The sequence below is a fragment of the Ictidomys tridecemlineatus genome, chromosome 14 (assembly GCF_052094955.1).
Source record: "Ictidomys tridecemlineatus isolate mIctTri1 chromosome 14, mIctTri1.hap1, whole genome shotgun sequence".
In the NCBI taxonomy this organism is placed as follows: Eukaryota; Metazoa; Chordata; class Mammalia; order Rodentia; family Sciuridae; genus Ictidomys; species Ictidomys tridecemlineatus.
Window position 1 is genome coordinate 10,615,103 of NC_135490.1, and position 25,558 is coordinate 10,640,660.

Here is a 25,558-nt window from a genome sequence, read left to right on the forward strand (position 1 = left end):
TCAAATAGGTGAGACCAGAAAGGCTTCAGATTTTGGATATTCGAATGGACTATACTGGTTCTGCATCCCTAATCCAAATGCTCTAAAATCTGTTGGTGCTCAGCAGTTGGAGATTTCAGAGCATTTTGTATTTTTTTTGTTTTTTTGGTACTGGGGATTGAACTCGGGGGCACTCGAGCACTGAGCCACCTCCCCAGCCCTATTTTGTATTTTATTTAGAGACAGGGCCTCACTGAGTTGCTTAGCGCCTTGCTGTTGCTGAGGCTGGCTTTGAACTCGCCATCCTCCTTCCCCAGCCTCCTGAGCCGCTGGGATTACAGGCATGTGCCACTGCGTTCTCGTTTTGTATTTTTGATTAAAGATGCTCCACTTGCATATCTTGAAAGCTCTGCCAAGAGGCATCTTCTGCAATTCTCTTTGACAGAAGATGTGTCCCCATACGGGGCCCGTGCTGAGTTTAAAGGCCAAAGAACCGAATACAATTGAAAGGAGAGAGAAGGCATTTCCACAGCTCGGACGGACCTGATGGCTCAGAAGTGCTGCTGGAGGAGAAAGGAGGCGGGTGTGGGACTCTCATCTGGGGCGTGTGTGTCTGTTGGGGGTCGTGTCTATGTGTGCAGAGGGCCATGGGAACCCCGACATTGTTTGAGAAGAGGTTAACAGTGCTGTGTTGTGGAGTCTGGCACAGTCTTTCCATGTACGGCATTAATTTCCTATTTCTACCCCAAACCACCTACTGAAGGTGAAAGAGAGATTCATGCTGGTGCATGTTCAGTGCCACAGCGAGCACCCAGTTTGGGCCTTCCCATCGCCCTGGCTGCCTGGACTTCTCCTACAGGGAGGGTGTTCCACACGCAGTGTCTTGGTCACTTCCTGCTGCATTCTTGCTAACGAGGTGCTTTTCGCCATCAGTTCTGGCTGTTGGAGGAATGCACGTGCAGCCAGGGAAAAACACTGTGACCCTAGATCTTGTAAAGTCTCCATTTGCCAAATTAACCCCTCTCAAGTTTCAGGGCCTGGATCACTGAAAAGACTGCGCAATGCGCCACGTGGAAAGCAGCCCAGGTCAGCTGGGTGCAGCGCAGGAAGCCAGTCAGCAGCCGCGGAGTCAGGGAGTCCTACCAAGGTCTCTCTTCTCGCCACCCAAGGCTACGTACTCCCCTGCGTAGTGTCAGAATGCGAACAGCCTGCCATGACCAACCATGTGATCAGAGGGGTGGAGGTCTGAGCCACATGTTTCTGGCGCTAACTCCAGGGAGCTGATGGGGGCTGGAGATGGAGTCCAAGCATGCAGGCAAAAACGGAGTCAGTCGTGTACGTGATAGAAAGTTCTGCACACTGAGGCACAGGTGAGCTTCCTACTTGGTGAACACATCTTCTTTTTTTTTGGTACCAGGGATTGAACCCAGGGATGCTAAACTGAGCCACATCTCCAGCCCTTTTTATTTTGAGACAGGGTCTTGCTGAGTTGCTTATGGCCTCACTAAGTAGCTGAGGCTGGCTTTGAACTCACCATCTTCCTGCTTCCGCCTCCAGAGCCCTGAGATGACAGGCGTGCCCCACTATGCCCAGCTACATCATTCGTTTTTCAGACAGGGTCTCACTACGTTGCCTAGATGGACCTCAAACTTCTAGGGTCAAGGGATCCTCTTGCTCAGTCTCCAGAAGAGCTAGGACCACAGGCGCACACCCTGTGCCTGAAGGACACATGGATTTGCTGGGAAGGTGACGTGCCCTGAGTTCCTGGGGCAGGGCGGGGGGTAGAGGGAATATGGGTGGACACAGGGGCACTAGTTTGGGACCCTTCCACACCTCACTCTTCACTTGGTTGGTTCTGATTTGTATCTTTTATAATAAAACTGTAATTGTTAACAGCACTTTCCGGAGCTCTTTTGTTATTCCAGTAAATGATTGAGGGGGCCACGGGAATCCCGATATTTCTAGCCAGTTGATCAGCACTGTAGCTGGCCTGGGGACCCACAAACTCCTGGCTGGTATCAAAAGAGCAAGGGTCGAAAGGGGAACTGGCTCCTCCATCCTGCGTTCTCTGTGCCAAGTGGGAGCGATCAGCATTGCAAATTCATCCAAGACAGCCATTTCTCTTTGCACAGGTACAGAAACAAATAACCCAAGACTCACTTTGCCTTTGTCGAAATAGGATATGATTTCCTGGTACAGCTTCTCTTTCAGCTCTTGCTGGGTATAAACAAAGTAACTGTCCCTCTGAAGCAAATGGGGCACGCAGGGCTTGTCCGACCACTGAAAAGGAACAAAGGCCACACGAGGGGTAAATGTGACAGATTCATCTATCAAGAGATCAGTGCCACGGTTTCCAGGCCACCCCCACCACCACCAAAAAAATAAGAAAATGCACACGCGCGCACAGACATGGACCCGTCCATATTGTATTTTAAATTATTTACTGAACACAAAAAAATCACACACACACGTGCCCATATGCCAGCTCCCAAACAAGTGTCACACCAAATGGACAAACACTCGCGGCATTCCCAGGAAAGTAAGGAACCGAGCAGAATGGCTCACCAACGCGACGACTGTGCTGACGGCATAATTAACACAATCAGATGTAGGAAACAAGTGAGTGTAAGATGGGCAGGAGGAGGGAAGAGCATCACCATGTGCAAACATTATGGCTGTGTTCCTCACGACACAAGCCTGCCTGCTGAGAGCCCTCCACCCACGGCAGGAGAAAAAGTAGTTGGATTAAAAAGAAAATCAATAATTTGAAAATAAATAATTTGGGATACAAAGGTAAAAACACTCAAGGAGATAATGGAAGAAAGGACCCAATCAAAAATAAACGCCAATAGACACAGCCACCCGGAGTCAACGTCACAAACGTGAAAGGCGCCTGTGTGGGAACTGGGACCTGCCCTCGAAGGCCACCCCCACCCTCGAAGGCCACCCCAGCAGATTGCATCAAAGGGGAAGTCGCACCACGCTTCTGGGTGACAAAACTCTTTGTTTCATAAACATGCAAATTCTCACTGAAGTCATTTTTAAATTTTGGGATTCCAACATTCAAATGTAAAAATAAACAGGAAGGAAGAGGAAGAAAAACTAGAAAGCAATAAAGAGTAGCTCCCAGAGGATAAACCGCATTCTAAAGAATGAGTCACTGAATCCGTGGTGCTAGGACAGGAACCGGAGACGCAGGCACTCAGCCTGTGGTGACACTGGGACCGCATGCCCAGGAGGATGTGGACTGTGCTTCCTAAATGCCATCTCTACTGAGTCACTACCTGTAGGGCAAGAAAAGCTGCATCTGAACCTCCTACCCACACCAGGACCGAGAGGAGGTCATTCTGAGCAGGCCAGGTGAAAAGACCAGGAGTTACAGACCTGGGGGATCTTTCCTTTCTCTTTTGCACTTTTTGTTTGTTATGATTCTGGGGATGGAACCCAGGGGCCCTTGACCACTGAAATCACATCCCTAGTCCTTTTAATTTTTTAAGTTTGAGACGGGGTCTTGCTAACTTTCTGAGGATGGCCTCAAACCTCTGATCCTCCTGCCTTAGCACCTGAGTTGCTGGGAATACAGGTGTGTGTCGGGCGCCTGGCAGACACTGCTGTTTCTTTTGGATCACCTGGTAAAACCCAGTCCACAACCCCCACCGCCTGGAGTACCCAGACCCTGACTGTGAACAGGGCAGCTCCTTGGGAAGGCTGCGGCAGGGAATTCCTACGCTTAGTAGCTTAGAACCTCGTGGGTGCGTTACCTTAGCATACAACAAAATTGAATAGTAGAAGGAAATTAATGGCTGGGGATAAGAATGGAGGCCAAGAGATCTAACAGAAGGCCACTATGGCGCTCAAGTGAGAGGCGCTGGTGGCCTGGACCAGGGCAGCAGCACGGGGGACGGAGAACTGCTCACAGATGAAAGGCACGCTCTGCACAGAGGGGCCACAGGGTCTGCTCCTGGAGAAGTAGGGGGCAGTGAGTGAAAGGGAGGAATGAAGGATGCCTCGGAGCAACTCCACAGACGGCCTCAGCATTCAGAGATGGGGAAGAGAGGCACGGCAGGAAGGGCTGCCAAGGGGCCGAGAGGGAAGGACAGACTTCTGTCGTGGACACACTGAGTCCGGCTTGTCTATCAGTCACTCAGAGACGAAGACCAAGAGAGCAGTTCTGACATGAATCCCGAGTTAGAGGAAGGTCGGGGGACCCAGCTCTCTGGGATTCCTGACGTAGAGACGCGGCTCTAACGCGCCACAATACAACTGCGATTAGGGAGAGAGTACAAATAGGCAAGTTCTTCTATGGCACTTTATTCACGCGCAACCCACCCCTCTCCCGTTTTACAAACCTCTTTACCAGTAAGTGAACTTGGGTTTTATTTCTTTGATTAGAATGCCAAATAACCAGAGGCCTCCAAGTGAGGCTCTGCTTCCTAAGGATTTTCACATAACGGATAACTGACATTTTCCCACCATGGGTCTGAAAAGTAGCTATGCCCACCCAGAAGGTGTGAAAATATCGTAGATCAAGGATATCCCATGGATAGGGTTCTCTCCTGCTAAAACCGTGAAGCACATGGAATTTGGTCCCAAGGGACGGAAGGCATGCCACCTTCACACCCCGTGTAGACCAGATCTGCTGACCCACGTACCTGCAGAAGCTCGGCGTGCAAGAGAAGGGTGTAGGCAGCTTCTGTGTAGTTCTCGCAGTCTCGGTGCAAATCTCGGAGCTTGTACAGGTATCTGGTAAGAAGGAGAGGTGGGAGCATGCTAGTCCCCCGGGCGGTGGTCCTGCAATGGCTTGTTCCTAAGCAGCCCCGGCCTGTGTGCCTGCTCCCCCTCCCCCATTATACAGACACTTCCCCTCTCTCAGGCAGAGCCAGTTGCTCACTGTGCTGCTCCCTGCCTTGCTCCATCTCTTCCACCTTCCACTCTTCCTTTAAGGCAATGGGGCTTAAATTTTTCTTAAGGTCTTAGTCCCCCACTTCAGGACGCCAGCGAAAGCTATGAACTCCCTCCTCAAGAACATGCATACAGTCCCACAGCTCAGGAGGCTGACGCAGGAGGATTGCAAATCCAAGCCAGCCTCAGCACCTTGGCAAGGCACTCAGCAACTCAGTGAGACCCTGTCTCTCAGTAGTTGAGCACCCCTGGGTTTAATCTCTGGTACCCCCCAAAAATGCATACAGTTTATGCACAAGGTGATTTTATGTCCAGGTGCTCAGGGACCCCAGGCTCAGAATCCCCGCCAGCCCCTGTGAGCCTGATGGCTGGAAGTCTCTCCCTGAACCCTGACACGCCCCTACTAGTACAGGCCTTGCAGTGCAATCTTTTGTGACTCTATTTAAAGAGTTCATTTTCTGGGGGCAAAGGTAGCAAGACAGCTGGCCCAGAACGATCACAAGGCCCCAGGCTTACCTTATGTATATGTCCTCTCTCTTCTTTTCTTTGTAAAAATTCTACCAAAGCAAACAAACAGACAAACAAACAAACAAACAAAAAAAACAGGTGACACAAGAGCAGTGGGGGAGTCTGCCCCGAAGCCTGGGCACGATCACTGCTTTCCAACAGTGTCCCCGCTTTCCAGAAAGCTCACCGCGCCCTTTCACAAACTCCCCCACGAGACCAGGAAGCGACCCACTATAAAGAAAAAGCCAAGGCACTTTTTGAGGATCCTGCTTCTGAGAAACGTTGAGAAGGCGCCTCAGGGACCAGATGGCAGCGCACCCTGAGGCTACCCTGGTAATCTGCTTTCTCAGGTCTTAGTTTAGAGTACACACAGGAACACAAGGTGAACCCGACCTGGAGGACTGGGCTGCCAGGTACAGATGACAGGGACGAAGGCAAGGCCAAGAGCTCGGCCGCCTGAGGATTTCACTTACTAACCCTCTTCCTGGCACCCGGTTTCAGTCTGGGTCAGATAATTCCAACAGTAAAGGCAGCACAGGTGAGGGACTCAGGGAACCAGGCTGAGGAGGGTCTGTGGGAAGAACTGGGTGCTCATGCTGCATTTCCCACCCCTCTTCCCAAACGCATCCCCCAAGGTCTGTGGCTGCCGGTATCTCTGAGTCCGGACCCGAGCCGGCTACACCCACCAGACTTGGCAGGACACCAGCACCCTACAGGCGGCCCAGGGTGCCTCCTGCTCCCGGGCGGGTGCCTACCAGGACGTTGACGGTGCAGCTCATGCGGTTCTCCTTGCTCTCGTCGTGCATGACGATGGTTCTGTAGTCCAGTAGGTTCTCCAGGAGGCTGCTGACCAGGAGGGCAAAGACCTCGCCGGAGCTGGACAGGTATTTGTGTTTCCGGCAATGTTCTAGGAGCCTAGGGGGGCAGAGTCAGAGACAAATGCCCTCATTCCACTCTTGTCACTCTGGTGTCATTTGTGAACCCTCACCGCGGCCCTAGCACTAGGTGGCCATAGGCAAGATGACCCAGGATGCGGGTGAAGGGGACGCCCACCCCCCGGGCAGCTCCATCCTGTCTTGGTGGCCTGGGTTGGGCTGTGACTGTTTACTCAGGTTCTGCATTTTCTTCAGGACTTGGTTCAGCTACCCCCATCACCTAGAACCCAGCCCACAATATCCTCCGTTGAAGGTCAGTTTGTGTCTGTGGTTTTTTCCGTTCATGTTGCAGAAACGGAACCTTTGCCCACAAGGCTCCTGTATGGGGTCTAGTGACTCATGAAGGTGTCTGAGACCATCTCTCCTGTGTCTTCCTTCTTCCTAACACCTGGCACCTCATGACATCCTGGAAAGCCGTGGATTGACTCCAGCTCAGAGGAGGTGTCGCACTTCATCCTAACAAGTGCGCGGCACTTCCAACAGGAGCGTTACTTTCAGACAGGAACGCAGAGCTGTAAATCAGACTGGGCAAAACTTGGGGTCTAAAGCTTTCCCTTTGGGCCCAGGTGGAACAAAGTTCTGGCACTTCTTCGATTAGAAATTGAAAAGAAACTTAGGAAAAAGGGAGAAAAGGAGAGAAAATGGGTTCCAAGAATTAGTCCAGACTTTAGGATTATTCTGCGCACTGCAGAGTTTGAAGTCATATTTTCCTGAGCTACTTACCCAGAGAGGACAAAGAAAACAAAATATAATCTTTACATGAAAAGACAGCGTTAGGAGTTTTTTTAGTTTATCATGTGGAACTACTGTATGTTTCTATGCACGGATAACTTCTCAACTTAATTCATGAGAGCAAAATTGCCTAAGTCATAAGCCAGGAGGCTTGAAGGTCAGAGAGAGCTAATGGAAACAGGAAAGAGATCACCAAGAGGGCTTATCACCACGAGAATAGACCAAGAAAGACTTCTTGTTCCTTAAATCTAGGCTGTCTATCAATTCCATGGTACTTCTGAGTATTCAGTGTGTTGGTTGCTTAGGGAATCTTTAAAAAAAAGAAAAAAAGAGTTGGGAGAGCCCATCCCCAAGCTCAGCCTCATCCACAAAACTCCCATCACCCAGGGAGAACCCAAAGGGCCTAGAGGAGAAGAACCTAGGAGGTGGCACTGCGGTCAGTGTTAGGAAGTGGAGAGGACAGGACCCATCCAGTCAGGTGGCCCAGCCCTGAACGGTGGGAGGATCTGTAAGTAATAACAACAGAGCAAGCAGCCAGCGCTTTAAATAGATGCTATGCTGGGCACTGTCTGACCTACAATAGATGCTATGCTGGGCTCTGTCTCAATTATGTCTCATTTAATCCTAACAACAATACTTAAAAAAAAAATACTGTTTTTGGACATAGAAAAAGGAGGTGTTGGTTGTTTTGTTCACTGGGCCCAAAGTTGAACTCCTAGTATGCAGTGAAAATAGGATTTGAGGCTCATTCTCTCTAATGCCCACTTTGGTGGGGTTTTAACCACATGTACACTCTTCTTTTTTTTTTTTTTTTTTTAGTTTTTTAAAAAGTTTTCTGGAACTGAGAATTAAACCCAAGGAGCACTCAACCTCTGAGCCACATCCCCAGCCACTGGGATTACAGGCATGCGCCACGGTGCCCGGCTTGTTTTTTATTTAGAGTCAGGGTCTCCCTAAGTGGCTTAGGGCCTAGCTAAGTTGCTGAGGCTGGCCTTAAACTTGTGATCCTCCTGCCTCAGCCTCCCTGGCTGCTAGGATTTCAGGTATGTGTTACTGCACCCGGCCTTTTTAATATTCTTTATAAAAGAGAAAGAATAAAGAAAGCAAGAGGTGACATGAGTGCGGAGGTGCATTCTGATGAAGGAATGGATGTGCTGAGTGAGACAGAGGATGGGGCAGTGGAAAGACCAGCTGGCTGCAGTTATAACTGCTTTATTCTTTTTTTGGGGGGGAGGGGATGAGGTAACTGAGCATTTGGGGATGTTCCGGGGGCACTTAACCACTGAGCCACATCCTCAGTTTTTTTTTTTTCTTTTTTTGAGACAGGGTCTTGGTAAGTTACTTAGGGCCTCGCCTAGTTGCTGAGGCTGGCCTTGAATTTCAATCCTCCTGCCTCAGCCTCCCGAGTCACTGAGATTACGGGTATGGGGCACCAGGCGAGGCAACTGCTTTGTTCCTAAAGGTCACTTGTGGGGCATGAGGTATCAAGTGGACCTTGAAATGTTTTTCCTTTAACTGGTTGTTTTAAAGCCATAATTAGAGGTGCTAACATTTCTGCTGAGGTTCAGAAATACAAACTCTGGCAAAGAGCCACAGCTACGTGCATCTCCTCCTCTCTCCCCTCTGCTCTGTTCTCCAGCTCGAGACTGGTCAGGACAACACAGGCATTGACTCACATGAGATGGACAGTGTCCCCGGTGGGTGCCATCCAATCTGTCAACTCACCAAGGACCACTGGGGGGGTGTGTGACCCAGAGATTCTGAGACTGCTTGCCTGCATTGCATGCCGCAGAGACCCTGCCCTTCCCCGCTGTCAAAGGGTGCCACCAACATGGGGTCCTGTCTCGGAGATACTCACAGTTTCTCCAATAGAACCTTGTATTGTTCATCTCCTCGGCCACCTTCTACCTCTTGATCCAGCTTGGTGATCAACTCATTCTCAAACTGCAAGCAGAGTTGGAATTCACAGCAGAAGGTTACATCCTTCGGAGAGACCTCGTGAGATACCTGGCTCATCTTCCTAGATCTGGCCCAACCCTTTTACTGAACTGTGGATTGCTTACGACGTGGACAGGAGAGGATCCCATTCCAGCCCTTCATGAACACTGCACCAGGGAAGTCCAACACTACTTTGTCCATTGCTTTACCCTTGCCCTCCCCCCGCTCCAAAATCTGAAATGCTATTTTCTGTTACAACTATGCATCTAAAAAAGCATTATGATTCCAATTTTCTTTTTTTTGTTTCTTATCTTTTTTTTAACTTGTTTTTTGGTACTGGGGACTGAACTCAGGGGCACTCGACCACGGAGCCACATCCCCAGCCCTATTTTGTATTTTATTCAGAGACAGGGTCTCACTGAGTTGCTCTGAGCCTCACCATTGATGAGGCTGGCTTTGAACTCACAATCCTCCTGCCTCAGCCTCCCAAGCCACTGAGATTTCAGGCCGGGCTATGAGTCTTGCTAATGGGACTGCTTTTGCTGAGCTCTGTAGATGCAAAAATCTCCTTTTCAAGTTAATACACTGTAGAAAAGGAAATTGAGGTGTAGACTATACACCGGCAATCTCAAGTTCTCACAGCCACAGAAAACAGAGCAGGGCTGGGTTCCCTGCCTCTCCCCTCAGCTGTCCCATGATAGGCAGGACAGGCAGGTTGTGTCCTCTGACTCGCTGCATTATTCTCAGTTACACTGCAACAGACAGGTCTGAAATGCAGGAAGCCAACTTTTCATTCCCCAGAGGCAGAGTGCTTTAGGATAGGAGGAGCGACGGGCTGCTCTAGGACAGGAGGAGAGGCGGGCTGCTTTAGCATAGGCAGGAGTCAAGAGAGCCCTTCTAGGCTCTGGGCTGGAATGTTGGATTACATCTCCAATTACTTGACACAATGAAATGTAAGAGGAATTTTTAGATCAACGCTGATTTGTGTTACTCAGGCTATGGCTTTTCCATATAGAAAGAAAATAAGTAAGAGCTGATTTTAGTGCATTAGTAAAATTACCGTCCACCACTCCTTACCATATGGAAATTGCCATTTCCACTGAAATTGAACTCACACTGCATCATATCAAAGAAAATGGGGATGGTGGCTTTTCGCAGCTCCACTTCGGGGGTCAGGGTGACTTCCAGAATGGGACCCACCATAGATGGGATGAACTTGATTTTGTGGGGACCTGAAATGAAGGTAAATGGGGATATGAAACAATCACTTTGCTATTAAGTCAAGCGTTACAATCATCCTCGACAGGGCCCGTAAGAAAAGAAAGAGTGCATGTGGGTAAGGCACCTGGGTGCAGAAGTGAGGGATGAAATACTGATAAACTGTGGATGCCGTAGGAGCAGAGGGCTCATGTCCCAGCTGAGGTGAGGGTGTGAAAGCCACAGGTGAGCTTTCACCTCCAGGCACACGGTACACCTCAGGACCATTTGAATTGAGATAGGAGTCCACTTGGGTGCTTATCACAATGGAGCTGTGCTGGGGCCCATTCAAGGTCAGACACTCACCCAGGTTATACCACATGTCCCGGATTCTAAAGCCGATTTCCTTTCTCATGTCCCCATATCTAGGAAGAAGAGCATAAACGGAGAAACGGGTTGCATGCAAGAAAGTCACTCCGGAGTCTCTAGGGGGCACTGGATCAGGACCCCTCAGACTCCACAATCTGCAGGTGCTCAGACTCCTTATATGGAAGAGCACAGTATTTGCATACAACTACACACATCCTCCTGCATACTTCAAAGTGTCTCCATGTTACTCGTAAGATCTCATACCAGGTAAATGCTGTGCAAATACTGGTTATAGTGGATGGCTTGGGGAATGAAGACAAGAAATACGTGTTCGATACAGGTGTGATTTTCCCCCCAAATATTCTTGATCCCTTTGTTGGGGGATGCAGAACTCACAGACACAGAGGACTATGTGTTCAATGGTGAGGGGAATAAAATCAGCCTGAGTCCTTTGGGTCACACATGAGACATTGACACTGTAAGAGAGGAGGGCAGTACCAAAATCAGCCTCAAAAGAGAAGTGAGCCCCATGGAGGGCAGAGGACTTATGACCAGAAGGAACCAAATGTAAGTGCTGAAAAATAACTAAGAAGGTGAGATGAGCCGGGCGCAGGGGCGCACGCCTGTAATGCCCGAGGTTCAGGAGGCTGAGGCAGGAGGGTTGTGAGTTCAAAGCCAGCCTCAGCAAAAGCAAGGTGCTAAGCAGCTCAGTGAGACCCTGTCTCTAAATAAAATACAAAAAGGGGCTGGAGAGGTGGCTCAGTGGTGGAGTGTCCCTGAGTTCAATCCCCGGTACCAACCCCCCCCACACAAAAAAAGGTGGGGGTGTGGCTCAGTGGTTAAGCACCTCTGGGTTCAATCCCTGGTACAAAAAAAAAGTGAGATGAACAAGCTGATTTCAGGGGAAAGAATGATAAACACTCAACATAAACTAATAAAGAGGAAGAGGACTGAGGGCTGGCTTCCACAGGCACGCGACGGGGGCTTGCCAACGGGCTGAGGTACGCACTCATACTGAGGGGCAATGTACACCTGTTCTTCAAAGTTCTCACCCTGGGAAGCGGCATTCTCAGGGCAATAGAGCCCAGGAAGGGGGAAAACCTGTCCTTGGGGGAAAAACCCAGAGCTTACTGCTTTCCTACAGATGGAGCAGATAGTCATACAGCTCACCAGCAGACACTGAGGAGGAGCAGGCAAACACTGGTCTAGGCAGTGACTCTGGGCTGACTAGGGGATTCCTGCATGGAGGCCAAGCCCATGCGCCTGGACATCTGTGAAGAATTCTTACGCCTGAGGCTGCCCCACCCCACCTAGCACATCAGAGGCTGGGGGCTGAAACGGGGTAGGTCGTGATATCTCCTGGGAACACTCAGGCTCACAAACCACCCTGTGGTTGCTGCTCTAGACTATTTTAGTGACGCTTTGATTGCCCCAACATTTTTTATTTAAATTCTTCCATTGTAAATGCCTTCATAGCATATTTTCTTCCTTTTTTCAGTGGTGCATTGAAGTCATGGAACATAGGAATGGAACTCACTGCAACACACATTGGTACATGATATAAATTTGGTCATTTTGATCCTAGTAAGAAGCCACTATTTTTTTTAAAAAAAAAAAATCACATTTAAAAAATTGTAACTATTCCATCTAACAAACAAAATGCTTGACCTTATTTTACTATTAAAGTTAGATGAGCCTATGTCATCGAGATTTGGGATTTAACAGACAGAAGTATCACTATTCCTATTGTTTAGTACTTCTGCTGATCCTACTTTAAGAAAGCTTGAAACAAATCCTCACATTTCTATAACTTTAATATAACTGGTTTTATTCCCCAAATTTTCTCTTTGCCCTTATACACACACGTTTTTACATGGTTTCTATTCACTGTCATACTTTTTTTTTTTTTTTTACCAGAACCAGAATCATTAATCCTAAGTAGCCTTTTTTTTTTTTCTTATCAGACTTGCAATCAAGTAACTTCACTTACAGTCACTGAACCCAAATCAAATCCATCCCTTAAAGAAGTTACACTGTTACTTAAGACATTCTAAAGCAAGTGACCAAGGGATGGAGGCAGTAAGTGTTTCCCCTTGGGGAAATCTACAGAACAGGCCATACTGTAATCTTTTTCTTTCTTCTTTCTTTTTGGTGTGTGTGTGTGTGTGTGTGTGTGTGTGTGTGTGTGTGTGCACGTGTATGTGTGTGTATGTGTGTGTGTGTACGTGTGTGTGCACGAACTAGGGATGGAACCCAGGGGTGTTCTACCACTAAGTTGCCCCCCAGCTGTTTTTATTTTTTAATTTGCGACAGTGTCTTGCTAAGTTGCGCAGGCTGGCCTTAAAGTTGTGATCCTCCCGCCTCAGCTCCTGAGTCACTGTGATTACAGGCATGAGTCACCACGTCCGTCTTCTATTTTTGTATATTAGAGCACAGTCCTGTTGGATATGGTGGCACATGTCTGTAATCCCAGCAGCTTGGGAGCTGAGACAGGAGGATCACAAGTTTGAGGTCAATCTCAGCAAGTAAGTGAGAGCCTGTCTCAAATTTTAAAAAATTTAAAAAGAAAGGGCTGGGGATGTGGTTCAGAGGTAGAATGCCCTTGGGTTCCATCCTCGGTACCACCCAAAACAAAAACAACCCCCAAAACACAGTCACTGCCAACCTCAGTTGTTTTAGGAAGGAAACAAATATAAAAATGTTAAATAATTTGCCTAAAACCCTGGATACTCCAAGCAGGGGAAATGGATATAAAATTTCAAATTTAAATAAAAAATTCCTCAAGTCACTCTTATACACTGCTTTGCCTTTCCAGAATCTAAATTAACTCGACACAGACCAGAGATGAAGACAGCGAAACCCGTCCCTAAATCTCCCACATTCCTGGACCTGAGTCCATTCTAAATTCCAAGCCAGAAATCTGGAATTTCAGGCTGTTGGCTTCTTGGCTTTTCTGCAGAAGTGACAGTCGGTGACTGTGCCAAAGGGATTCCCTTGTGAAGCGGAAGGAGGCACTGCACCTGCAATTCAGATGAGCTGCCAGCAGGTGGCAGCTGTTCCTGGGCCCAGGAGGACACAGGGCACCTTTCCAGGCAGATGATTGATGGGAATGTGAGGAAAAAAATGTGACCTGAGGGAATCTGAGTTATCAAGTGACTAAGACCCACCTCACCATCACTACCCTTAGCAACTACTTTGGGTAGTCACTGAACACTGTATTCCTGCAGCACCCAAAGTACAGCTCCGAATGTGCACAGAAGAATCGCCTTTCCCATCATCGCCAAGTTTACAAGGTCACTTACTTTTTTACAATTTTGTGGCGCTTGGCTTGTGAGAAGGTTTCCAGCTGAAGGGACTCATGGGTGAGAAACGCTACCGCCAAATGGAAGTAATTGTTCCAGAGCTGTTCAACATGATGTGAGCACAAAGAAACGGAAAAGAACATTAGTGTGGGTCACACTAAAACAGACACGTGGCAGAAAGTCACTAACCAGGGACTCATGAAAAAGTAAGATCCACAGGACTTTTAGTTCTCTCCTGGGTTTGATTCCATCGTAAAAGTATTAAGAGTTAATATTAAGCTCTCCCCCGCCCCCACCCCACCATTGCCAATTCAAACTTTTACGTTCTTCTTTGCTCCTGGGATAGGGAAAAAGTACTGCCAAGAAGTACACCTATTTATAGTAGGGGGTTTGGCAACACATATCAAAAGCCCTAAAATTGTGCCAAACATTTGAACTCGCAAATACTTTCAGGACTTCTTCCTGACCAAATAACTGTGGAGAGTTAAAAGTATTTAAAACAAGGAAGGTCAGCACAGTGCTGTTTAACATAACAGAAAATGGAAACAACCTACGTGTTCTCAGGAAGAATCTGGTTAAATAAATCATGAACCGGCCATGTAGTGGACTGCACTCAGCTGTGAAAACTACTGCGAAAGTAGTTAACATCATTCAAAAAATGATGAAGTAAAGAAGTAAAGAAAACAAATTAACAGGTCCCAGAGCACGGCACAGTGCGAGTCTGTTTTGGTGGGTGTGTATGTGCGTAAATATAAACGTAAGGCAATATGTATATACACACACGCACGTATGTGTCTACTTATACAGATGTAGATGCCTGTGTGTGTATCCTTACGACTTTCCACGCTCAAAATGCTACTGATACAAAAAGGCACAAGACACAGAAAAATCACATCACCAACAGAACACAGTCTGGAACACAGACTCCATAAGACCTGGGACTTGGTGAGCCTTCGCCAGGGACGAGAACAGGTAAATACTCTTGATGTTGGTTGGAAGAAGGAAAGAAGGCTTTACAACTACTGTGGACGTTCCAAATAGCGCACGGATACATAAAAAGCAACACCAGGATAGTGCCCATTGGCCTGCTGCCTAGGACAGAGCCACTTGAGGTGGGGAGTTGTCTAAGCACGTTTTTGCAACCACATGCTTCTGTACATTTGAGCCTGTACACAGAGGATCACACCACGATGTTAACAGTGAAGGCCAAGCCTGCAGCGGTCCCCTTGTCCCTGATTTTGTTTTCTGAGGTTTCAGTTCCCCTCGGCTAACCGAGGTCCCAAAATATTAATATTTATCTCGACTCTTTCAAGAAAGAAAAACCACCTTTGCATTACAGTATCTCATTATCATTGTTGCATTTACTATTATTTTTGTTGATCTCTTACTGCGCCTATTTTGTGAATCAAATTTTATCATACACATGGTTATCTACAGGACTCGGGACTCTGTGGCTTCGGGCATCCCCTGGTGGCTGTAGAATATAACCCCCACAGAAAAGGGAGATTACTGCGTTTATATTTTTTTACTTTCTTATTTATTTGTTTGTTTATTTATTTTAAAGATATTTTTTAGTTGTCTTTGGACCTTTATTTGTTTATTTACATGTGATGCCGAGGATTGAACCCAGTGCCTCCCTCACACATGCCGGGCAAGTGCTCTGCCCCTGAGCTACAGCCCCAGCCCAACCTTCTTGTTTTGGGGTAGCTGCATTTTCTCAGTATGACTTCTTTACCTTTCTTTTTGTGTATGTTGCTTTTCCAGAAAGAAAAAGCTCCATCTTACTGCAGCTGGAGGACCATGTGACAGGAGTGTGCCCCTCAGGGAAAGAGAGAACCACGGAACCCTCCCCCGGTGACGATGAGGGGACGGAGGTGGCCCTCTCCTGGCCGCAACAGCTCTGTTGCTGTGGCTGAGACTTCCAGGGACCTCCAGCAGGTGGGGCGCTCACCTGAAGCTCAAAGCTGGCCTGATCCATGAAGAGCCTGGCGAGGACCTCTGTGAACTGATTGATGGCGCGGAGGAACACCCTGGGGAGAAAGCACCAGGCTGGGAGGTCGACTCCGCCCTCGGACACTTTGCCCTCCACGTTAAAATAAAGCCACACCACCCCAGACTGCCAAGAAAAGGCCATCTGATCTGCCAGTGTCCTCTGAGGCTACGCCCGGGCAGAGTCTGTGGAGTTCAGTTTTCCCAACTGACTGGCCAAGCCTCAGCTAGCTGAGGTGACACGCAGCGGGCATGGGCCCCTGTGTGGGCGATTCATACTCCACAGTGATGCTTCTATATCTTTATTATTTATGATACGGGGGATTGAACCCAGGGATATTTTACCACTGAGCCATATCCCCATTATTTTTTATTTTGAGGCAGGGTCTCATTAAGCTGCTGAGGTTGGCCTCCAACTTGTGATCCTCCTATCTCAGCCTCCCAAGTTGCCAGAATTACAGGTGTGCATTACCATGCCCAGAGATGCTTCTCTTTTAGAGTCTAGGGCTTCTGGTGCTGAAGAAGTTGGGAAGGGTTTTTTCCTAATCAGACATCAGGACCACGTATGGTTAATAATAATCACCGTAAAGTGATTTGTCTTAATTAGCTCATTAAGAAAAATCTGAAGTTCTTTTACTATAATATACATATATATCCCATTCATCTACTTGCTATTCAACCAGTATCTGTTGTAGGCCAGCATCTGCAAGGCACTCACTTAGGTGCTGTGTCAAATACACAGTTTCCAGTCTTCCAAGGGTTACAACACCAAGGAGGAATCTTAACCATCTAACGTGAGCCCGGATCCAATAGAGAGGGCTTCAGAGGGGGTTCCCAGCATCCAAGGAAGAGAAGGCAATATCCAGGCCAGAAAGGCCTCTGCTGAAGGAAATGGTCTTAGGGGATGGAGGGAGGTTGAGAGGTCGTGGGGAGGACACTGACATGGAGGGAGCAGCAGAGGCAAAGGATCAGTAGGAGAATGACAAGGAGACCGGTCCCCACTGAAGACAGCAGAGACCCTGAATGGGGCAACCCTGCAGCCCAGGTGAAGTGGAGCTCCTGGCAGGACGTCAGGGTCACAGGAGCAGGAAGATGGGGCCGAGCACAGAGACGGACCAGCCCTTCCCCGAGCCCCCCGGCAGACGGGGCAGAGCCAGGCTCCGGGCGGGCCCCAGGTCCTCACCTGCTCTGCGTCATGTTCATCACCATCCAGTCTTTGGCATAGACGTTCTTCCCGATCAGATCCTTGAACATGATAAAGGTCTCCATGAGGAAGTCCTGCGGAGAAGAAAGGAGGAACGTGTGGACAGAAGAACCGCGTCAGCACCAGTCCTTCCTCGTCCCAGGTCACCGCCCATCCTGTAGGACAGAGGGACAAGGACGCGTTCTCCGAGCAGGCTGCCATATGAGGCGATTTTTGCACTGCATGATTCTATAAGGAAAACAAGGACAGAAAGGTGGTCCACGTGTTTTACAAGTGGTGTGCCTGAGGCTGACACATTAAATGACCTGCCCAAGACCAGGGAACCAGGAAGCAGGAGAGCTGCAGGGACCCGGGGCTTGCGGACCCCACGTTTCCAGCTCTTGTTTCTCTTTAGTCCTCCTCTGGCACGTGCTGCTGGAAATAGCTCTCCTGCTTAAAAATGAATCAACAACCGTGAGGAAATGGGAACTTGGGACAGATGGGAGTTCCATTCTTCCTTGTCCTGGTTAGAACAGATCAGAAGCACTGTACCACGCAGCAGTGCACGAGCCTTCCAGCTGCACAGAGGTTCTCACGTGTAGCCTGCAAGAAAAGTCCTTCACGGCTCCTACAAGGAGCTGGTAACGGTCGCTCAGGATAACTGGAAGAACCAATAACTAAGTAAAGCACAGAGCTCTTCTCATCCAAAGGTAGTTGTGAGCAAAAAGGAATTAAAAAAAAAAAAAAAAGCAACAAGACTAAAAGGCAAAGCTATCAAGTTTTGAAAGCACGTCCATTGGACCCATTTAGACCTTCTGCACTGGGATCCCTGAAATGAAAATCCAGTTTGCATTCTCGGGCACTAACCCATAGGTCCCACCTTTGAAGCACACTGCACTGCAGTGAGGATGTGGTGCTTGAGAGGCACTGGTGGTTGAACCCAGAGGCACTTGACCACTGAGCCACATCCCCAGCCCTTTCCTGTACTTTAGGTGGAGACAGGGTCTCACTGAGTTGCTGAGGCTGACTTGGAATTTGCAATCCTCTTGCCTCAGCCTCCCAACCTCTAGGATGACAGGCGTGCACCCTCATGCCCTCTATTTCTAAAGACATTTCTCTAAGACACTGGTTAATCTGCTAGTTTCCTATACTCTTGATATCAGTGGCACAGAAACAGGAATGATTCTGGCAGGAACTTGCTGTGTTTTTGTTTTATTTTTTTTGCTCTGCTGGAAGTTGAACCCACAGCCTCAGACACGCTAGGCAGGTGCTCGTGCACCACCGAGCTACAGCCCAGCCTCGTCTTGCTGCACTTGATCCGATCTTCTGGTACAATAATGAGTCAGGCCTATCCATCCTCAGTTCTGGAATCTTTCATGAGTTTACCATTTTTTTTTCACCATATGTGATCAATGCTTCTACCCATTTACTGACCGTTCTGTTATTATTTGGTTCAATAAACATGATTTCTTGGTTTGTGATGAAAATGGAAAATGGATCAACTGGAGATGCCAGTTATCTGCATCCGACACGGTCTACACTCAGTTCTTGGTCATCACTTCAGACGGCAAGAATCCCAAGTCCTCCAGCTGCACCCCACTGCCAACGCGTTCCTTGGGAATTACCCAGAAGAGAGCAGGAGGGTGACAGTTAGCCACTGGGAGGGAGAGGGGCAGGGGAAGAGTTCTCCATCATCTCACACAGAGGAGATAGGCCTGGCTTCTTCCTACGGAAGCATGGAGTCAGGCCATGAATCTAGAATGTCCTAGCTGCTTTCTGAAGAAAATTTGAAAAAAAAAAATCACTAAAATATTTTTGTTGGTTTATTTTATATCCCCAAATATTAAAATTGTTATTATAAGTAGCCACTCTTCACAGGTGTTGACCACTATACAATCATGGTGAGTAGCCAGAAATCAAACCCGAGGGCTCTCTCTAAATCCAAGAGGTTCAGGCAGATTGTGAGGACTCTCGGTGCATGTCCTACCCACTTCTTCAACTCCACCAAGGACAGAGAGCAAGAATCAACTGTGCTTGCCACAGAGCCCTGGAGGTGGGAGGGAGGAGAACCCTGGTCTGGTGATGCTTGGTATCGGTTACTTATCTATTTATTTAATTATACCAAATCTAAGAGGTCTCGAGTTGCCAGGAGGCGGCGAGGACAACTTACAGTGATGTCTTGCCTGGTCTTGAAGGTGCTGATGTAGTGGCTGTAGTGGGCGTCGTCCATCTGCCGCAGGATGGCAATCATGCAAGCCACAAAGCTGCCCTGGAGGAAGAAGAAAGGACAATGCCAGGCTCCTCAGACCACCAGATGACCCAACAAGAGGAGGACAACCTGGACTTTGGTTTTCCCAGCCCCAGGACCTCTGACCCTACTGAGCTGGAAACATGCTTCTTCCTAAGGATCAAGGGCACCTGGTTTGAGATTTCTCCTTCATGCTACCTCCTTCCAAGCAGAGCTGGAGAAATGGAAGGGCTCAGGCTCCCATCAGCACCTACAGCTTGTAGCATCCTGAAGGTCAAGGGACACCAATTTAAGGTCTCGGCTAGCTCACCAACTAGTTGTAATACCTACGGGACTTTCAGTTTCTTGCCGAGACTGGGTTGTAGCACAGAAGTCCATGGAGAAATGTTGGAAATACTTAGACCAGTTAAACAAACCTGAATATGCAGGAAGACTAATAAGAAAGAGAGAGGGACAGGTTGGGCATTCCTCGCTTGAAAATCTGAAATGTTCCCAGGAATTTGGGGTTTTGGATCCCATTGGAATTTGGATTTTTGGATTTGGGATACTCCACCAGTAGAGTCTATGCAACTGGTTAAAAACCCAAAACCAAAACTCATCCCAATTTTTGGGTGGTGGCAGGTACTGGGGATTGAACTCGGGGCACTCAACCACTGAGCCATAATTCCTCAGCCCTATTTTGTGTTTTATTTAGCAACAGGGTCTCACTGAATGGCTTAGTGCCTTACCATTATTGAGGCTGGCTTTGAACTCATGATCCTCCTGCTTCAACCTCCCAAGCTGCTGGGATTACAGGTGTGCACCACCTTATCCGGCTCAACTTCCTTTTAAGCACATAAATGATCCAACTTGTTTTCTTCTTATTCTTCTTATTATATTATTTGGTACCAGGGATTGAACTCATGGGACTTAACCACTGAGGCACATCCCCAGCCCTTTTAAAGATTGTGTCTCACTAAATTACTGAGGCTGGTTTTGAACTTTCAATCCTCCTGCCTTAGCCTCTAGAGCCCCTGGGAATACAGGCGTGCACCACCACGCCCAGCTCTGGGTGTTATTTTCACCTTTTTTTTTTTTTTTACAGGAAGAGACAGATTAGTTAAGCATGCATTTTGTTTTTGATTAAGTAATTAATTGCATCATTAGGGCCCCAAAGTAAAGAGAAACTCACAGATTTGTAGATTTCTTCACTCATTGTGTGGTGTGGAATGTGTGTGTGTGTGTGTGTGTTGCTGTTGTTGTTTTCCTACCCAGCACAGGGGATTAAATCCTGGGCACTCTACCGCTGAGCTCCATCTCCAGCCCATTTTATTTTGAGACAGGGTCTTGCTAAATTGCTGTGGCTGGCCTCTAGTGTGTGATCCTCCCCTCAGTGCCCAGAGTGACAGGGGTCATCGCTGTGCCAAGCCCTCACTCTGTCTATTGGGAAATGAGAGTTTCTTGGCCAACAATCCTATTCTTACCTCTGAGGTGAGAGCCTTGGTTTTACCTGCGCACATCTGCAGTCTCCTTGTTCCTTTCTATAGGAACCCATCATCTCCTGATCTTAGACCAGAGCGCCAGGATTAGCCCAGCCACAAACCCATCCTTTCCTACAAGGTCTGAACCTGTTCACAGTGTTTTGGAGAAGCTTCTGTTTTAATTGCCTCACTCACTGCTCTTTCTTCTTGCCTGGGTCACCTCTCACCCCCGTTTGACTCTTGCAAGGCACGTCTTAGGGATTCTGCCCTGGCTCGGCCCTTCTTGAAGGCCCTTCCCAGGGGGACACTTTTGGCTATTCCTTCACCGCCTTCAAAGTTTTGGGCTGAAGTTCTACCTTCTCAGGGAAGCAGTTCTTTGTCATGTTATTTGAATCTCTGCTCCCTCACTCTTCCTTTGTTCTGCTCCGTGTCTTTCTCCAAGCCCTGTCTCCTTCTAAGAGACGCTCTGCGGTTGGTTTATTTGGCCATAATCATTACTTCTAGGTACAAGTTGCTCACGGGCAGGGTTTTGTTTTGTTTTAATCTGTTCTGCGCACACATACATCACAGTGTCCAGAAGAATGCTCAGCTGATAAGATTCTTTTTTTCTTTTTTGGCACTGGGATTGAACCCAGGGGCAATCTACCACTGAACTACATCCCTATCCCTTTTTATTTTTTATGATAGGGCCTTGTTGTCCAGGCTGGCCTCAAACTTGTGATCCTCCTGCCTCAGACCCGCAAGCTTCTGAGATTGTAAGCGTGAGCCACAATGCCCAGAGGCTTATAGATTCTTAATAAATGAATATTTTTTACTTACAAAAGCAATTTGAGAGAGTTCTTTACCTATGACCTCTAATTAAAATCTAACCCTAGCTTTTAATAGAGTGGAAAGATGATGCTTTATTTTAATGCTGATCTGATGGGGCCTTTCAATAATGATCTCTGGTCTCATTTGTGCTTTTTTTTTAATTGACATCCATTTGGGCCCAGTAGATGGAACCTAAGAGGCTAGTGCCTTTTGAAAAGGACACTTAACACAAGTTCTTTAAAGCATCGTCTTTTTCCTGGAAATAAAAGCTGCTTGGGGTTCCCTGGAGGGAAAACAACTGAACAAGGAAGAGAAAATCCATGTCAGAAGTGACCACTGCTCAGGGTTATAACCAATCAGCCATGACACACGGGGCCAGGTGAACTCCATCTGAAGCCACTGGTCTCCTAGGCAGGCAGGACACAGAGCAGCAGTGGCCGTGGGGTGGTCCACAGGAGACACTCACGATGTGGGGAGACTGCCGGCTCATCCCGATCACGGTCCTGTTGATCCTCCGCAGCAGCCGCTCCATGATCAGCTGAACGTGCATGGCCGTGGGACCCTGGGGGCGAAACACAGGTGTGACCCCGGTTCTGCCGACTCAGGTTTGCCTTCTCAAGGGGACCTCAGCCACAGGACTCCTCTTTTCCCTAAAAAGCAATCTCTTCTCCAAAAGGGGAAATGGAGTCACAGAACAACACATGACTTTACAAGAGCAAATCAACTGGAAATGATCAGATCGTTTAAAAGAAGAGCGTGGACACGCAGGGACGGGTGCTCCCCCCAAAAACCCTGATGGTTCCCGTGCACTCTGACGGCTCTCTCTGTGGCAGAACAGTTCCAGGGAGTCCGAGGTACTGGTTCTGATGCTGAGCAGAGCACTGCCCAGGACAATCAGACACAGGTGGGCAGGGAGAGGCAAAGGTACAGACTTCTTAACACCTTCTGCGTCGGGCAAAAACCCAAAGAAAGGCAAGCAAGGGGTCTGTTAGGAGGTGAATTTTTGTGTCCCTCTTGAAGCCTGAACATCCCATGGTGCTTGGAGATGGGCTCTCTGGGAGGCAATTCAGGCCACCGGAGAACAGGAGGGTGGGGTCCTAATGACCCCGCTCACTCACACACACAAGCTCTTTCTGTGTGTGTGTGCACCCACTGAGGAAGGGCCACATGTGCGTGCAGGGACAAGACAGCCACCCGCAAGCAGAGAAGAGCTCCCTCCCAGAACGTCACGGTGCCCACACCCTGGCCCAGACCTTCCGCCTCCAGAGCTTCGAGAAAATACACCTTTGTCATTTAAGGCACCCAGTCTGTGGAATGCTGCTGGGAGACTGAGAAGACCAGTACAAGGATTCAACATTCTGTCCCGTGCGACTGAGCCACTATTCGATTTGGCCTAGCTTTAGTTTTCATAGCTGCACAAGGTGGATAATAAGGTTTCTACCCAGGATTGGTTGTGTGCATGCACACGACGTGCCAGATAACTACGCATCCTCCTCTTTCCTTCATTCCTCATCTCTAGTTCGATGTGACACTCACCCAGCTCCAAACTACCTGTGTTCAACTTGACCTTGCGGATCTTATCCATGTTTCCTTCCTGACAGATATTTGAAAACTCTGGCTGAATGCTTAAATAACTAAATCACCATATGGATTTTCCTGCTTGTTAACATTTCACTATTTCAAAAAATATTTAACGGGTGACTGTATGTCTTCATATATATAGTTGATATAGCTATACATTGGGAGACTGTGATCACTGCAATTGAATTAAGTAACACATCCATCTCCGTCCATACACACTATATCTCTAGGACCTGTTCATCTCATGAATGAAAGTTTGTTTTCTTTGACCAACACTTCCCCGTCCCCCAGCCCCAGCCCCTGGGAATCACTATTCTAGTCTTTGCTTCTGTGGGGTCTACTCTTTCAGAGCACATAAGTGACATCCTGCTGCACTGTCCATGGTCATGTGTATTTTCATCCAAGTATTAAGTATCTTTAGCTTTTCTGCCCTCATTCCCAGCTTTTCTTTCACCTGCTTCTCCTTTCTGTGGGTAAAAGTGACACAGAAAACCTGCCTCTCTGGGGGGTGCTGCCTTCACTGCCGCTGACACAGCTTTTCCTCCAGTCACGTGCTCTGGGTGGGGTCAGGAAAACAACCGAGGCCCACAGAGGGAGACGCACACTCAGGAGGGGGCCAGGATAGAACAAGCACAGCCCAGGATCCCAGCCCAGATCCGCTCCGGGGGCAGGGTGCTGGCCGGGCACAGTCCTCCAGCCAGTTCCGTGGGGCCCGCGTAGGCCTGTGGGCTGTGCCACAGACAGGAGATGGGAAACCCAGGCAGGTTCAGCCTCATGGCCTGGGGGCTGGGGGTGGGGGTGGGGGTAAGATCACAGAAAAAACACAATTTCCACTGGGCTCCAGAGAGAGCCACGGTGTCAGAGAGAAGATAGAAACCAAAGTTCTCAGGAGCAGGGATTTCTACAATAGTGTAGGCATGAGATGGAGGACAGAGCTTCCTACAGAGAAACGAATTCTCAGTGGGTCCTGGAAGAAATTAACAGAGTTGTTGAGAGCTCCTGCAGGGATCTCAGGGTGGACCAACGGGGCAAGCTGGAGACCAGCTAGCGGCGTTTCTCGCCTGGACCTAGATTGGTATAGAAAGCTCTGGTTTCTCTAGGCACCTCTAAAATGGGCACCCCTGGGCCCAAGGCCCAGTTCTAAACCACCAGAACTGTCTGGTGCAAAGGGCCAGCGGAGGCATGTGCCATCATGTTAGGGATGCCCGCACTCACCACATCCTTCCTGTCCAGCACCTCCAGGATGCTGCTCAGAAGCTGCGAGCTGGCCTCATGGTCAGGCTTGCTCGAGTGGTCATCCAGCTGGCCGCTGAGCTGGTCCGTCAGCAGTGGCAGTAGCACGTCTCTGCACTCTGAGGGAGAAAACGTAGCAGCTCACATGCGGAAATGCCCCCTCTCAGCTGCCATCACCGCAGATCTCTCTGCCTGTCCCCAGAGCTCTTGGGACCAGCCCTGCAGGAATGGAGTCCCTCCAGAGCACTGAGGAGCACAGACTTTAGGCACGGAACTTCAGCCTTGTGCCAGGACTAGACCCACGAAATACCCCTGTTAGAGGGAAAGGCGAGGATCTTGCACTTGCTTAAATTACTTAACAATCTCTCCAGGCTTACTTGTCACTTGTCTGTTACTTTACTTGGTGGAGCCGATTGAACCTACACTAAGCACACACTCTACCATGGAGCTGCGGCCCCAGCCCTCTGGCTTTTTAAATGGCAGCCTGACACATAAAAGCTAAGTCGTGTGGAACCAATAAAAACTAAGCAAGTCAGACAGCCTTTTTAAAATTGACTATAAAATTCCTAAACACTGAGCTTTCCTACTACATTTCTAGAACATTCCACTCATGTCTTTGCAGGCATATGGCTTATAGAAAGTAGGATATTACTTACTGTCTTCTCTCTAGGGTCTTCATAATGACCCGAGAGGGAAGACAATATTATGATAACACATTATGATAACACATTATTATGACACTACAGCAGTGACTGTTAGCCGTGAGCCTGCGTCCTCTCGTTGGTCCTGTCTAGTGACCGGCTTCCTCTTGCACTCAAACACCCGCCTTTGTTGTCTCAGTTATCTATTCGGCATCCTTAGAAGCAGAGCTTGTGACAGTCCATCAGGAAGCTTAGTGAGACTTTGGTTTTCACTCGAGAACACCCACTAGCTTTCTGGAGACATCAGCTCTGCCTCCAATTATGTCCTAAAAACACTTGAAATGTCCAAGCACAAAATAATGGGGTTGGAAAATATCAAAGCCAAAAGAGGCTACTGATGTCATCCAATTCAAGCCGTTCCTTCCACTGAAACAGAAGCTGAGACGGAGAGAAAGTCCCTCATTTATGCCGAGGTCCATAACCAGCCGGGGACAAGCCCAGAGGATTCTCCTACCATCACTCCACTCAACTTTGCTGATGTCTGAGGAGGCT

At 48.4% G+C, this 25,558-nt stretch overlaps 1 protein-coding gene and 1 long non-coding RNA gene across 10 annotated transcripts in view; one reads left to right on the forward strand and one right to left on the reverse strand.

Annotated features, from left to right (window-relative positions):
• Dock5 (dedicator of cytokinesis 5) overlaps positions 1 to 25,558 on the reverse strand; it is a 184,016-nt gene that overhangs the window by 27,456 nt on the left and 131,002 nt on the right. For both annotated transcript variants that reach the window (XM_078030869.1, XM_013365008.3), the window contains exons 26-38: positions 24,348 to 24,484; positions 22,018 to 22,113; positions 19,204 to 19,302; positions 17,034 to 17,128; positions 15,813 to 15,891; positions 13,862 to 13,962; positions 10,557 to 10,615; positions 10,071 to 10,225; positions 8,914 to 8,999; positions 6,144 to 6,303; positions 5,398 to 5,438; positions 4,632 to 4,722; positions 2,140 to 2,259 (exon numbers count right to left, since the gene is read on the reverse strand). In XM_078030869.1, the coding sequence (XP_077886995.1) occupies positions 2,140 to 2,259; positions 4,632 to 4,722; positions 5,398 to 5,438; positions 6,144 to 6,303; positions 8,914 to 8,999; positions 10,071 to 10,225; positions 10,557 to 10,615; positions 13,862 to 13,962; positions 15,813 to 15,891; positions 17,034 to 17,128; positions 19,204 to 19,302; positions 22,018 to 22,113; positions 24,348 to 24,484 (1,319 nt within the window). The remainder of the gene's footprint in view (positions 1 to 2,139; positions 2,260 to 4,631; positions 4,723 to 5,397; positions 5,439 to 6,143; positions 6,304 to 8,913; positions 9,000 to 10,070; positions 10,226 to 10,556; positions 10,616 to 13,861; positions 13,963 to 15,812; positions 15,892 to 17,033; positions 17,129 to 19,203; positions 19,303 to 22,017; positions 22,114 to 24,347; positions 24,485 to 25,558) is intronic.
• Positions 5,747 to 21,564, forward strand: LOC110596940 (uncharacterized). Of its 8 annotated transcripts, none has more exons than XR_013430207.1 (8): positions 5,747 to 5,926; positions 6,024 to 6,272; positions 7,875 to 8,098; positions 8,695 to 10,826; positions 11,704 to 11,901; positions 12,058 to 12,110; positions 13,375 to 14,833; positions 15,626 to 21,564. It is a non-coding gene; the product is annotated as an uncharacterized LOC110596940 (long non-coding RNA). The 8 variants fall into 8 exon arrangements; XR_013430204.1 differs by lacking the exon at positions 7,875 to 8,098 and adding an exon at positions 12,989 to 13,084; XR_013430205.1 differs by lacking the exon at positions 7,875 to 8,098 and having other exon boundaries at positions 13,375 to 14,973.